The sequence below is a fragment of the Microcebus murinus genome, chromosome 10 (genome assembly GCF_040939455.1).
Source record: "Microcebus murinus isolate Inina chromosome 10, M.murinus_Inina_mat1.0, whole genome shotgun sequence".
In the NCBI taxonomy this organism is placed as follows: domain Eukaryota; kingdom Metazoa; phylum Chordata; class Mammalia; order Primates; family Cheirogaleidae; genus Microcebus; species Microcebus murinus.
The window spans coordinates 53,197,794-53,211,727 of NC_134113.1; the positions used below are offsets into that span (position 1 = coordinate 53,197,794).

The window sequence follows — 13,934 nt, forward strand, 5'->3', positions numbered from 1 at the left end:
ATTAGGAGTAATTACCATCAAAAGAGGCCTCCAGTGAGGGGTGAGGGTGGGAAAGGCCATCCGTTTAGAAGGAAGATGAAAGTGGCAGACTGATTTTGGGGAAAAACTAGGGGAGAGGGTGGGAGGAAGGGTTGAGAGTGTGTGTGTGTGTGTGCTGTCTTTCTTTTCCAGTAAGAGGGTAGGACCCCTCCCCCGCCAGCCTCTAGCTGAACTAAGTTCTGCTTAGACAGGGCCAAGGGGCTCAGTGCATGGGGGTGGGAGGTGGAGGAGAGGGTGGGCACAGGGCTGTGCATTCCTGAGATTCTCAAACCAGTCAGAATGGCAGAGGAAACTCCATACTGAGGACACACAGCGGCATGAGACACAGAGGTGAAAAGATAAATCCCTACACGTGCAGGCATCCAGCTCATCCCCACAGCAGCTCACCCACTTGCCCACTTGCCCACCTGAGACCCTCTGTGAAGGGTCTGGATCTTGGTGCCTCCCTGCCTTACCACCCTCAATCCTTAGGTTTCCCCTTCTGTGTTAAGACCAGAGACCTTGAGAGAAAAGACTTTTGCTAATGTGGGCAGCCAAGAGCTGAGGATGAAAGTGGGAGGCAGAAAGAAAAAGGATAGATAGGGAAAGAGTTGTTATGGGAGGGGGAGGGGAATTCTTTGTTACCCGGTGTCTGGAGAAGCCAAGAGAAAATGAACCCAAAGGCAGAGAGACCCCATCATTCCCCTTGACCCTCCAAACTAAGCTGAAAAGACAAATAAGGACCTCAATCCTGCTCATGAGAGAAAAGAGGCAGGATGACTTTGGGGACCTTAACGAAGCTTCTCTTCTTTGGTCTCACTTTAGCTGAGCCCCCGTGACACCACATTAGGCATTTCCCCTGTTGAGATGAAACAATGTTGGCCACGTGAAAGCAGAGAATCCTCATGCTTTTAAGGGCTTTGGAGTCATATGCTCTTGACCTGGAGTCCCTGTTTCCATCACTGACAATCCGTGAGACTTGAGGCAAGTTATTCCATCTCCATGTCCTCATCTTCTCATCTGAGAGAGGGGGATAATAATGGGACCTACATCACAGACTCAGGAGGATTAAATGAAGTACTGCATGTAAAGTGTTTGGCATTTAAGTCTGGGGCCAGTGTGGTAACTAATATTATTAATACTATTGGAAGAAGACAGCTCTAACTGCTAAGTGGACAATGAACTGAAAGCCAGAGACCCTCAGTAGGAGGCACTGTAAACCAGACACAAGGAGGTAAGAACTTGGAATAGGATGGAGGCTATCATGCTGGAAGTGAGGCACAGCTCAGAGATGCTAACTAAGGACAGCAATTCATTCCTTCAACTATTTTCTCCTTCAACTGTTTAGGCCTCTGGGATACAAAATGAGCAGAACAGACATTTTAGTGAGAAGGATAGAACAAATCAGTAAATACAGGCTAAGCATCCCAAATATGAAATCCAAAATGCTTTGAAATCTGAAACTTTTTGTGTACTGATATGAGGCTCAAAGCAAATGCTCATTGGAGCATTTTGGGTTTCAGGTTCCAGATTTGGGATGCTCAACCACTAAGTTAAGTATAATGCAAATATTCCAAAACCTGAAAAAAATTCAAAATCCAAAACACTTCTGGTCTCAAGCATTTCAGATAGGAAATACTCAACTTGTGATAGAGTCAGCTGATGCTAAGTACTATGGAGAAAAAATAGAGGGTAAGGAAGCTACAGAGTATAAGGATTGGGGTGTGGGATGACATTCCACTAAAGCCTAGGGAAAGCAGTGAGTAGAATGGCCCGAGGTGAAAGCAAGCTTGGACAAACTGGGGGCCAGTGTGGCCAAGGCAAAAGGAGCAGGGAGTGGTGACGGTGCTGCTAAAGAATGGTGGGTCAGCTGTGCAAGACCTCGTAGGCCATTCCAGACAGAGATTACAGGCTGATGGGAGATAGAGCACTGGTAGGTTCAGGAAGAGTGCTTCTCAAATGAAGAATTTATTAAGGGGGGGAAAAAAGTATCTGAGAGCATTTCTTAAGGAACAGGCACCTCACCCCCTTCCCTCTGTAACTTTCTGCAGAGCCCAACACCAGGGTGTGGCTGGGGAGAGGTGGACTGTGACTCATGGTCGGATCCAGGTCCCCACTCTGAGGGACACTCTTTTCCATGTGGTGACAGACAGTGCAGATCCAGGCAATCATCAGCTATCTTTAACCACATTCGGGAATCAGAAAATAAAAAAAAGGTGGCTTGAAGGCTTCCCTCCTCACTCCAACCATTTTCAAATGACTGAAAATCTTAACCATGCCCAAAAAACCCTTATAACCTGAGAACATATGGGAGACTACAGGGGTCTCCTAACCCAACATAGATAAAACTGTTTCTCCAAAATAGCAGATTTTTGAGAAGTTGGTGCTTTCTCATCTTTTACTCTTCAGAATGAGTTTTAGAGGCAGAGCCATGGGAAGCACTTCTTTGAAGTTCTACTGTGAGCCAAGAGGATTGCAGGAGAGGGGCAGGGAGACAAGGGCTGCAGTTAGCAGGGTAGGCTGGAGTCCTGACTGGCGTGTTTGGCCTCAGGAGGGTCCTCTGGCAGGCTCCACAGACAGGTTTGTTTTTTAAAAGTGCCAGAGAGCCACAGATTTGCATGTTATTTGTGTTCCAGGCTTCACTTCCAGGTATGTGGAATGAAATAAATGAATGAACAGTATTCAGACTCCTGGGTAAGGGGTGGACTCAGAAATCCAGACCACACTGAGGATCCAATCACTGGTCCAGCTTGGATCAGGAGACACAGACACAGACAGAGACAGAACAAACAGTTGCAGAGACAGGGAGACAGTCTTAGAGAGACAAACAGCATCAAGTCCTTTTTACCAGGGAGTTTCCAATCAAAGCAAGGAAGCAAAATTCAGAGTTTATTTTAAATAAATCAACTTTTAAAAAACTAGGGAGAGTCACACATAGATAGGCAGATAAAGGCAACATTATCCCTGACTTATCTCCACCTCTGCCCCCCCTCTATCCTCCACTTCTAGCTTCATTCTGAACCTCATGCCCTACTGAGTCTGCCTTCTTGATAAGCTTGATTGCTTGGTGTCTCCCAAATTAGTTAACTATAACATCTACGGACTGTAAGACCCTGAGGACAAGGTGGCTTTTATTTCCTTGGTCAAACCATCTCTTCACTCCACCTTTCAGGGCCCCCACACCCAGTGCTTAAACATATGCTTATTAACACCTAGCATAAGAGGCTCCCTAGAAGTAAGGAACCCAGAGTCTCAAGCTGTGAGGGATGTAAACCATCATTGGAAAGAAAAAGGATGGAGGTAACTGTATTTAACAGAAAGATGAATGGTTACTCACTTTGATAAGTCCCATGAGACAGAGACTGACATTCCCCAAAGGGCATGCTGAACTGCTGAGGAAGGTGTTTTTGTTAAAGGCAGGGTGCTGGCATTAGGTTTGGGGTCTGAGGCGAACTGTTTGGGACCACAAAGGAGATTGCAGGCTGCCACGAGCAGTCTTCCTTCCTCCTATGTCTGCATGTTGTCTTTCTAAATAAATGCTTAATAGAATTCTTACCCCTACCTCATCCCTGGCAGGCCACAAAGAAACAGCTTATGCTCCTGGTTTGAAAAAAAGCACTAAATCATTCACCTGCCCTTAGTGGCTACAAGTCTCAGTCCATTCTTGATGTAAAAGACAGATTACAATACAAATGCCATCTGGAATCATATTTTCTGGTTATAAGGGATACAGATTTCCAGATAAAAGATTGTAAAATAATGTGATCAGAGAAGGCTTCACAGACATGAGATTTGAGTGTGCATGCTCAGTAGATATTTGTGAGAGGAACAAAATTACAGTAAATTGAATGAGCAATACCCAGCAGACTGGACTCTGGGCTCCTCATAAGCCACTTTCTCACACTCTTTCCTTTCCTTGCTAGCACTTGTGTTCTGCACAGGGTAGGACAATCTCCAGAAGCAATTGATGGCTACTCCTCAGTTTAGAATGGAGAAAAGTCTGCAGCAAGGGTGTGTGCATTTGGACAAGACTCTGATGTAGGCCTTAACTCTAAAACCAAGCCAGTGTTAGCACTAGCTTTAAACTTTAACTGTGAATCTCTGCCTTGCTGATTCCTATTGCCAGCAGCATATGGCCTTTGACAACATTCCAGAATCTTAGAGTTTAACAAGACCCTGGACATCCAATCCAATCATTCACACAATTGGAATTATCCCTACCATCTCCCCAACAGGACAGAGAGACAGCATGCACTAACATTTCCTCAAGGTTTATCTTTCAGCTCAAAGTCTCCTAGTTTCTCTTTTCTCTCCCACAAGAGATACCTGTGTAAGTTCTCCCTTATTTTAATGGGTGACCACCATGACCTTCTACCCCATCTCCCTTTCCACCTCCAAAGCTGGGAATGGTAGTTATGTGTTCTTAATAGACAGATCTCAGGATTCAGCACAGGTGAAAATGAGGCCCTAGATGATAAGGAAAGATGCTGGGCTGAGCCTCACTTGTCTCCTCCCAGATTTCAGGATGAACATGCAGCTGTGGACATGTTGCTCCTGGGCAGGGAAGTATGGCACCTTTCTCAGGAGCTCAGCATGTAGCCCATTTAACAACAGGGTCAAATAGCCTCTTTTTCTGACTCTCTTGGGTATGTGAACTTTCAGGATAAAAGCATCATATTCCACCTCATGTTGCCCATCCAGATGGAACAAAGGAAAAAGACAAACCACAGGTGTCAGTCTCTCTTACTACGGTAAGACAAATTTAAGAGCTGGGAGGATGGCACAGAAGGATCACAGACTAAAACATTAAAAACACTGGGGCTCTTAAATGAACACTCCCCCTCTCTACCCACTAGAGCCTTTTATGAGCCATGTAAAACCTGGCAGCAATGGACAGGCTATAGGGATGGGATTGGTGGAAGTGCTTTTCCAAGTTATCTGTTTCTACCCCAAGACCACTAAAACATGGGTAAACACTGCTGCGGGCAGTGTGTAGAAGATGCTAGTATGATTACAGTGGCTAAAAATGGGAGAAGTTGACACCACATGGAAGTATGAAGCACCCCAACTGGACAGGAGTCTCCAGGCTGGATGAGGAGAAAGTCCTCCTACATTCAACCTTGAAAAAAACTCCTAGGAGCAAGAGTGGGGCCTAGGGGATAAATAGGATGTAATTAGCCTCTGTGCCTCAGACCATGTGTTCTCAAATGGGCAGGAACAATCTATCTCACATTCTCTGTACAGGGTCCAGGAGTGACTGTTAGTACTGTGGTTTCTGTTCTAGTTTCTATATCTGGCATCTGGTGTTTATAATCCCTCAAGTAATCCTTTTTTAGGGGAGGTAGGTTATTATGAGCACTGAACAAAGGGGAAAGGGGAAAATGGGAGAAAAGGAAAGCAATAGGCTTATTCAGTTTAAAGCAGGTTAAATAAGATATTAGTAACATGCTCTTGGGCCATGAAATGCAGAAACATCTTCGTTCTTTCCTGGTTGTCAAAGCCTACCCCTAAATGAAGATAAAAGTTTCTAGATACTAGTCCTGCTCTTGTTGGCTAACTCTCTGGAAATACTGGCACACTAAATAAGTCTATATGTGGTTCCCATCAAGCCCCACCCTGGGATACAACCTATCTCTCAGCTTGGCCCACTCCTACCAGGTTTGGGGTGGTAGGGTGGTCTCAGGATCACTAACTTCTACCTTCTGCACTGGTCAGAAAGGGGGGCCAAGTTCAGACAGGCTCAACAATTCCTTATATATTTTTCAAAGTGCTTTTGTTGCATGTTTCATTTTCTGCTATACATGGCAATAAATATTTGTTGCTTTGGTCTGTACAAAAAGTCTATGAGGAAGGTAAGACAGGTGTTATCTAAATGGAAAAACAATAAATACAGAGAACTGTCTTGTTCTGAGTCCCTCAGACAATGGTGAAAGAATCTGAAAAACTCAGGTCTTCTGATTCATAGTCCAAATATACACCATATTGCCACCTCTCAAGTTGTCACTTAAATACAGAAAGTACCAAGAATTAGACAATATTCCAGGAGTCCTGCAATGAGTCTGCATGCTATAGCTCTCTAAAAGAGAATGTGAAAGTCCCCAGCAACCCATATATAGAAAGCTATTTATTTCCTACAGAAAATATCAAAAAAATAGGGAGAAAAAAAAAAAGAAAAGAAAAAGAGAGAGAAAGAAAGAGAAAGAAAGAAAGGAGGAAAGGAAAAAACACACAAAACGTAGTCTTTCCCCAAAAGGCAGGCAGTTATGAAAAAGGCAGGACATCTAGTTGCTGGAGTGGAAACAGTAACATTCAGTTAACAATGGAATATTTAAAAAAAATAGTTTTCTTTTCAAATTGTAACTGTGGTAAAACATAGAAAAATGTACTAAACAAGCTTGGTATAAAACAGAGTAAAATTTTCAAATAAGCCCAAGGAAAAGCACAATGCTGGAAAGAATGGGGTACAAGGGGAGAGGAGAAAAAGATTTCATACAAAACTACCTATAACAATACAGAAAAAAGTATAAAATGTTCCTATTTTGGAACTTAAGTACAAAATGACACTGGCATTGGATCATTTCACTATCTAGCCTGAGGAGCTCTCAGAGGGTGGGGGGAGATGCTAGAAAGAACAAAAGGAATAGCAGTTTTTAAATCTCAAGTTGATCAGTCCAAACTCCACCCGTTTTTCAACTGAAAATCTCACCTCCCTCTGTAACTTCTATCCCTAAGCCAAAGTTCATCCAGGCCTCAAAATACTCCATTAGGAAGTCCACAAACACCCTACACATAGGGGCTGGGATCTGCGTGTGCTGGAATCTGAAAAATGGAAATAAATCTACAGGCTAAATGGTGAACACATTCAGTCTTTTTAAAAAAAGCATATCCCTGTGAAATATATGTGTGTGTATGTGTGTGTGTGCGCACATGTGTATATGAAGTTTTCTGTGGTTAGAAACATATTTAAACTACCTAGCCACAGACCAAACTAGACCTGCATTCCTCCAACGTTGGAATTCTATGCTAAAGACTGAGGTCCTTCTTCTTGGTCAGAAGTAGGTGGCAGTAGAAGTGGTGCTCTGTCGTTCCACTGGACCGCTCCCTGGGTGGGTCTGCTCCATGACATGTGCTGTTAGCACATGCAAACCCCTGCTCTTAAGGAAAGGACTGCTTGGGACTTTGGGGTTCATCCAGGGCTCATGTGCTGTGCCTCAGGATGAGATGAAGCTACAGATGATAAACAGCCTTGTATAGAAGCAGATGGATTTCATATAGGGACACATAAATAGGAAAAGTCCTGGGGGCAGGACTTAAGCATGTGCCCCAAAGTCCAGTTTACAGTCACATTCCTGACTACACATATTGAAAATCGCATGTGTATGTAAATGTGCACATATATGCTGGTGGTTTTTATCCCTACCTTTTGCTCATGCCCTTTCCTACTTCTTAGTAAGGCCTAACAACAAGAGTTTACATGAAACCAAGATTCTTTCCAAACTTTTCTCAGTCCCCTAATTAGGGACTGAGTGAGGCTGGAGCCCTTTGAAAACAAGATGGCAGAACTGAAGAAGTAAAAAGCAGTCTCTCTCTTCAGCTTAGGGATGTCCCTCACCCCTTTCACAGCACCAAAGTTTCTTTGCAAAAATAGTATCTGAGATACAAAAGGAAAGGCAGATGTGCTTGTGAATGCATCTCGCCAGGGCCTCGTCCAGGATCAAGGGCTTTACAAGAACAGAGGGTTGGGAGCAGCTGTTTCCAAGGTCTCTGGCTGTAGACAACAAAGAGCTGGTCCCCCACAAGGTCATGGTCTGCTAACTGATACAGTCTTCACAAGAGCTTTCGGTGGAGGATCTCCCAGACCATCCGCTTCCGGAAGTATGGCATGTGTTGCTGTAGGGACAGAAACACCCTTAATTTTCATTTCTTTTATCTAGACCTAATATTTCTTTTTCCATATTCCTTGCCCCATACTCCTTTCCTTCTCAAGGTTTTCAACTAACATAGTCTCAGTTGCATTCCTGGTCTTTCAAATTGTTTGTTCTTGATTACATGTGGTACTTTTCTTTCCATTGCTTTTTCTATTGCTATTTTCCATTGCTATAGCCTTAGAATGTATACTGGCCATCTCCAGGAGTCCCAAGGCTATGCTCAAATGTCTCCAAGAATTTTGAGAATGGTGTCTATCAAGTCCTCTTATGTTGAACTTTTAAGACGATATGAAACTGAGGCCTAAAAATGAAAACTCACTTTTTAAGGGAATAGTTAAGGGAACTTCAAGAGTCAGCTCAGACTGGTTTAGAAAAAAAGCTATGGTGGAAAAATCTGGTAAAGCCATTGATTCAAACAGAAGTAAAGAGTTAAATGGAGGCTGGGTGCAATGGCCAATGCCTGTAATCCCAGTGCTTTGGGAGGCTGAGGCAGGAGGATCACTTGAGGCTAGAAGTTTAAGACCAGCCTGGACAACATAGCAAGACCCAATCTCCGCAAAAAATTAGCAGGCAGGATGGCATATGCTTATGGTCCTAGCTATTCAGGAGGCTGAGGTGGGAAGATCACTTGAGCTCGGGAGGTTACATAAGCTAAATCACACCACTGCACTCTAGCCTGGGCAAAAGAGTGAGACCCTGTCTCTTAAAAAAACAACAAAAAAAGAGCTAAGTGGCAAACATATCACAATAAGCCACAATCTAGATATCTACTTGATCTCAATCCACCTCAGTCCCTGAAGGACCACATTGACAGAAATGTCTAATCATACACTATGAGAAGACTGACCAGCTGTATCAAGTGACAAGGCAGGGGAGGGGGCAGCATAACAACTACACTACGAGATCAAGGTATGGCCGGTCCCAAAACCTGACTGCTAACTAAATGCAAGGAACGAAGAAAACTTGCTCTGATCCCAGTTCTCTGTTTTTTCTAGGATTTGAGGTAGGTGGGGAACCAGAGTAGAGAAAGTTCTGCTCTTGACTAGGATTCTTTTGCTATAATAAGTGATATACTGTAACCCAGGATGGGGCCTATCATTATCTTTCTTTCCTTTGTGATGTGGCTCAGGCAGCAACCGCCACTGTTATGAGTCATAGGCTGAGACATACTACAGGTCAGGGCAGAAGCCCCTAAGAAGAGTAAATGGAGAGAAAAACATCTACAGGGCAGCTTGGAGACAAGGTGATCTTAAAGCTTCCTCCTGAAAGCTCAGCTCACCTGTGTGAAGTTGATTGGTCTGTCTTTGGTTATACAGTCAGCATATTTGCAGGCAAACATCCCACAGTCACTGCCATTCATCTGTTGTGGAATTTCCTGAAACAGCAACAAGGCAGTATCTTTCTAAGTTTCTTTCCTTCTTAGATTAAAAATAAGAGCCAAAGGACATAAATTTTCACAGGTTTCCCTGAATTTTGAACAGATGACCTTGGTCCACTCAGGACAACAGAGGCTCAAAGAAAAATAATATAGCATTTCAGTCAGGCCTGTGTACCTCACATTGATCACACAGGAGAATCTCTTAGACTTCCATGACACCTTAGGGTGTACAAACTGGTCCCTTCCCCAAGGGCAAAATAATCATTGAATGTTTCCCATAGGAGTAAAAAGCTTAGCTTAGCAAAATATCTGGGCATTTAGAAAACCTAGCTGTGCATAATAAAACACATTACTGTTTTCTCATAAATAATTTATCTTCCTTGAAGAATCAAAATATCAAGCTGAAGTCAGGCTAGATACTAAGAAGAAGGTCCCTAGGAAACAAGCAAATCCTTTCCTCCCCAAATACCCTACTTTGGGATTTCCATCTCATCAAGATGAAATGTACCTGGCTTTTCTTGCTGAAGAGCTGCCAGCCATTGATGTCAAACTCTTTCCTTTTCTTGTCAATGCTTTCTTGCTTTAGGTATTGCCTAAAGGTATTGGGAGAGAATGAGATGAGTGGTGGGGAACACTGAAGACAGCTGCCCCTCCTAAGAATGGGGCTGACAATCCTTAGGAAGAGTTTTGTCTGCTCTTCTGAGAAAAACACTATATAATGCTGGGCTGGGAATCCTTGGACTGCTACAATTCCTCTGGGGCTGCACCTGTCTCTCCCAGCTCTTGCAATTAATGCCCACTTTGTCAACCCAAGAGGAACATGACCTCTGCCCCTAATACTCAAGCTCCTTCTACTTACTGTTCCTCCTGAGGAACAATTTTTAATTCGTTTCCTTAGTTTACATGGTCCTTTAGAACTCAATCTAATGGATGCAAAATGTTTCTATAGCAATATTGAGGTATTTATTTACTATTGTTAGGCTTGGTTCTCCTGTGTGAAAATTCAATCCAAATCAACAATTTATTGAGTGCATACCTCCTATAGAGCACTCTTTTTAAGTGCAAACTGTTTACCATTCCAGAACCTATCTCACCTTGGCCATAAGGGTGGTACAGAATAGGTGTTTTGGAAAGAAACAGGTGGGATATAAAGAGATTTGCATTCTGGTTCCCAGCTGAACCACTAAATAGTAGGACCTGGGCAAATCAAAGTCACCTCTGTGGGATTCGGTTTCTTCATCTAAAAAATCAGGAGGTTGGATTAAATGATTTCTAAGTAGTTTATATATCCACTCTATATTTGAGTGCACTAGGACAGTAATTGCCTCCATTAGGGCATATTTTGATATTATTATACTAAATATTTTTAAACTTTACTTAGATGTAAAATATCCACTCCTATTTAATATAAAGATTTTCTTTATTAATTAATCACTCCATTGAAGGTATCAGAGAACTAAATTCAATTGCTGGAAAAACACAGCATACACCCAACACCAAATTCTTCTGTCTTCATCTCCATACTTACAAGAGGATTCTGCAGGCTTCATTGTTTATGCCACCCATAGAATCATAATAGATAATATTCTTCTTTCTAAAGTCTACAACCTGGGAATAAGAAAAAAAATCTGTGTTTATAAAGTGAAGAATATTGGTTTCTTAGCTTTCCCCTCCCCTGGCCCTTGGAACCTTTTCCAGACTTCCTACAACACTGTCACAAGTTTGAATGATACTTTGCTTTACATTATGCTTAATCTGTAGACGAAAGAAGAATGAGGGGTTATTTACATAGAACTATGATGGGGGCTAATAAACTGAGGTCCCATTATTGCCCTGAAACTTTTTTCTAATGTTTAGGTTCTCCCTCTGCAAGGTGGGCAATGGTGAAGAAACAACATGCTCTTCAGAGAATGTGAGTATCTGGAGGTTATTTCCATACAGTTCCAGAAAGATGGTGAAAGATTCTAGGTTTTCTTTCTTTATTTTGAGAATTTCCTATTGACTTTATGCTTTTCAAATGTAATTCAAAACAGACTGTGAAATAACTTTTATTAACACATTAAGCTAATGCACCCATGCTCTCAGAGAGTCATAAAAATATTAAATTACCAAATATACAAGGCAAGTCATGATTAGACTGAAAATAATAATGACGGAATCTGAGTTGGCAGCACCATTAAGCAGTCATTTTTTCTCCCCATGTCTTGCCTTGAGGCTGCTTAGACACTCTATAACTCCCTTTGAAATATTTCCAGAAAAGGAAATTCCATAGCTTTCTTCAAAATCTAAGTATCTCCCACTCTTGATAGGAAATTCACTGATCTGACTTTTAGAGAACCTATTACTCAAACACTACTCTTTCTCAATAATCAATTAAAGGTGTAGAACTACTACCCACCACCTTCTGTTGTATTCTATAATACATAGATTTCTTTTAAATTTTGTCAAAAATAAAAGAGGTACTCACAGCTAGACACCAGTGCACTCCCAGGTGAATGGGTACCAAAAGAATGTCAACAGAAAATACATCCACTTTCTTCGTCCAACGTTTCACTGCCTGATAACCAGCCGTTTTTAACTTAGTAAAGAAAAAGGTATTAAATGCATGCACGCTTGGTAATCCCTTCTCTTTACTTCGCTCCATCAGCATATTCATGTAGAAATTGATGATCTGTGGGAAGAAATTATATGTATTGGAATAGACACTGAGTCCTTTCAAAAACAGTTGTGTTATACGAGGAAAAAGCAGTTGCTGTATTGAATAGCATATTACTGTTTCCTAATCAGTTCAATTTAGATTTTAACACCCAACAACCTCATGTCCCTATATAAAATTCTGACTACAAGGGAGAGGGTTGAGGTGGTTGTAAACAGTCAAAAGAGAAAGCTGGTGTGTACATATTATGGGGTTGGGGATAATGGGCAGAAGCTGGCCAGACTTGTAGAAGACTGAGGAGAAAGGAGTGTTAGAAGGTGAGGCTTACAGAAAAGGAAAAGAAGGTGTGCAAGTGGTTTAGCAGGCACATTAGTTATTTTAATCTATTGGAGCTGTGTGAGCAACTTAACTAGATCCTGAGCTCAGAGCCTAGTGTGAACCAAGCTAAGATCAAGAGTTCAAACCTTATATGAAGGTTACCTGGTTTTTCACAAAGACAGAAAACTCTGCTCCATGGTTAAAGATTGCCCTTTCAGTCTAATAAGCCATCTTGCAGAGGCAAACTGTTTTGGTCTCGAGTAGAACTAAATGATACGACAAACTATCACATGTACTAGAAAAATGCCTAAAAACTGATAGTAGCTCAGCAATGTCACCTTTATAGAGGCAGACATAATTGTAGTTAGTGTTCTCATCTTTCTTGATTTCATTTATGTCTTCAATATCAAGTGTGAGCAAATGAAATTAAAATGCCTGGGAGGGGAGATATGTGATTATTTCTGTTAATGAAACAATGTCTTCTCTAATAGTGACTATGTTATCTATGGTTCCATTAGGCCCAGAACTCCTTGGTACTAAAACTTGAAAGTTATTGTGCCGGAAGTTACTGCATACTTGCTTTATGTGGCCAGCTGAGGCCAGGCCAGTGTCTGTCAACTGCATGGAATGAATGGGCTAACTGATCCACAGCTTGGAAATATGACTAAGAAAACAGGCACATTTTTCAGAATGCTTTTTGGGGAATGGGAAAATGCCCCCATTCTTGGACAAATATTTACACATCAGGATGCCAGAGCAGTGAGCTACTGCCCAAAAGTAGGCAACTACATACTGGACAGGCAGCAGGGAGCACTGCCAGGAACACACTGGAGCATGGCTAGACCAGAGAAAGGGCCTATAGATGAGGATGCCTCGGCAGCGGCTGGGAAACCGCACTTGCCATGAGGCAGAGCTCTGAGGTAAAGGAGGCCAGGAATGAAGAAAGACACTGTTCTGCTTGCAGCTCTGATGACTGAACAGCAGGCCCAGAAGATGCAGATTTGTGGATAATTCTGTCTAGTGTGCTACCCAACAGATAACTGGAGCTCAGAGTTCAGTTGTTTTAAATAATGGTGATAAGACAATTAGAATCGTCTATTTCTCAAATCTAGGTTTTCCGTCTAACTTTGCACCTGAGGATAATGGTGCTAAAGGATGCCTCTACATTTGAAGGGAGCCACAAATGCTGTAGGATCTGCCCAGCAAGCACAGATTTTTAGGCTGTAAACTATGTTCTCTAATGAGAGAAAATCAGGAAGAAGGGATCGATTGATTCCTCTGGCCTTCTACCCATCCCATAATGTTAGCCATGTTATAAGGCTAAGCCCTTCAATCCAAAGGGTATAGTGAATAGGCAGATGAGCTGCCAGTCTTTGCAAGCCAAACCTTCCACAGGGACAGACAACTCATATATCATAACAGGCAATAAGGACTAAAACTCCAAAGTCAACTAGTTAACTAGCTGTAAGGAGTGATCTGGGTTCTTTTTCATTTCCCCTGTACCCCTGTAGGAAGGAAGGAGTTTGGTGGCCTCAATGTTCCCTCCCATTAGCTGAGAATGTGTAATCTGATATCTGAGGCAGAATCTGGACCCAAGTCTCTCCCCTCAATCTTTTAGCTATTATTCTATCCAAAT

General features: G+C 42.3%; 1 protein-coding gene across 4 annotated transcripts in view; it reads right to left on the reverse strand.

Moving 5' to 3' along the window:
• Positions 1–269: 269 nt before the first annotated feature.
• The window catches only part of SENP1 (SUMO specific peptidase 1), a 57,876-nt gene continuing 44,211 nt past the window's right edge, over positions 270–13,934 (reverse strand). For 3 of the 4 annotated variants that reach the window (XM_012755016.3, XM_012754928.3, XM_012754840.3), the window contains 5 exons: positions 11,792–11,995; positions 10,853–10,932; positions 9,833–9,917; positions 9,226–9,321; positions 270–7,908 (listed from right to left, as the gene is read on the reverse strand). In XM_012755016.3, the coding sequence (XP_012610470.2) occupies positions 7,846–7,908; positions 9,226–9,321; positions 9,833–9,917; positions 10,853–10,932; positions 11,792–11,995 (528 nt within the window). In that variant the 3' untranslated portion in view covers positions 270–7,845. The other variant, XM_076007214.1, reaches the window with a different exon arrangement.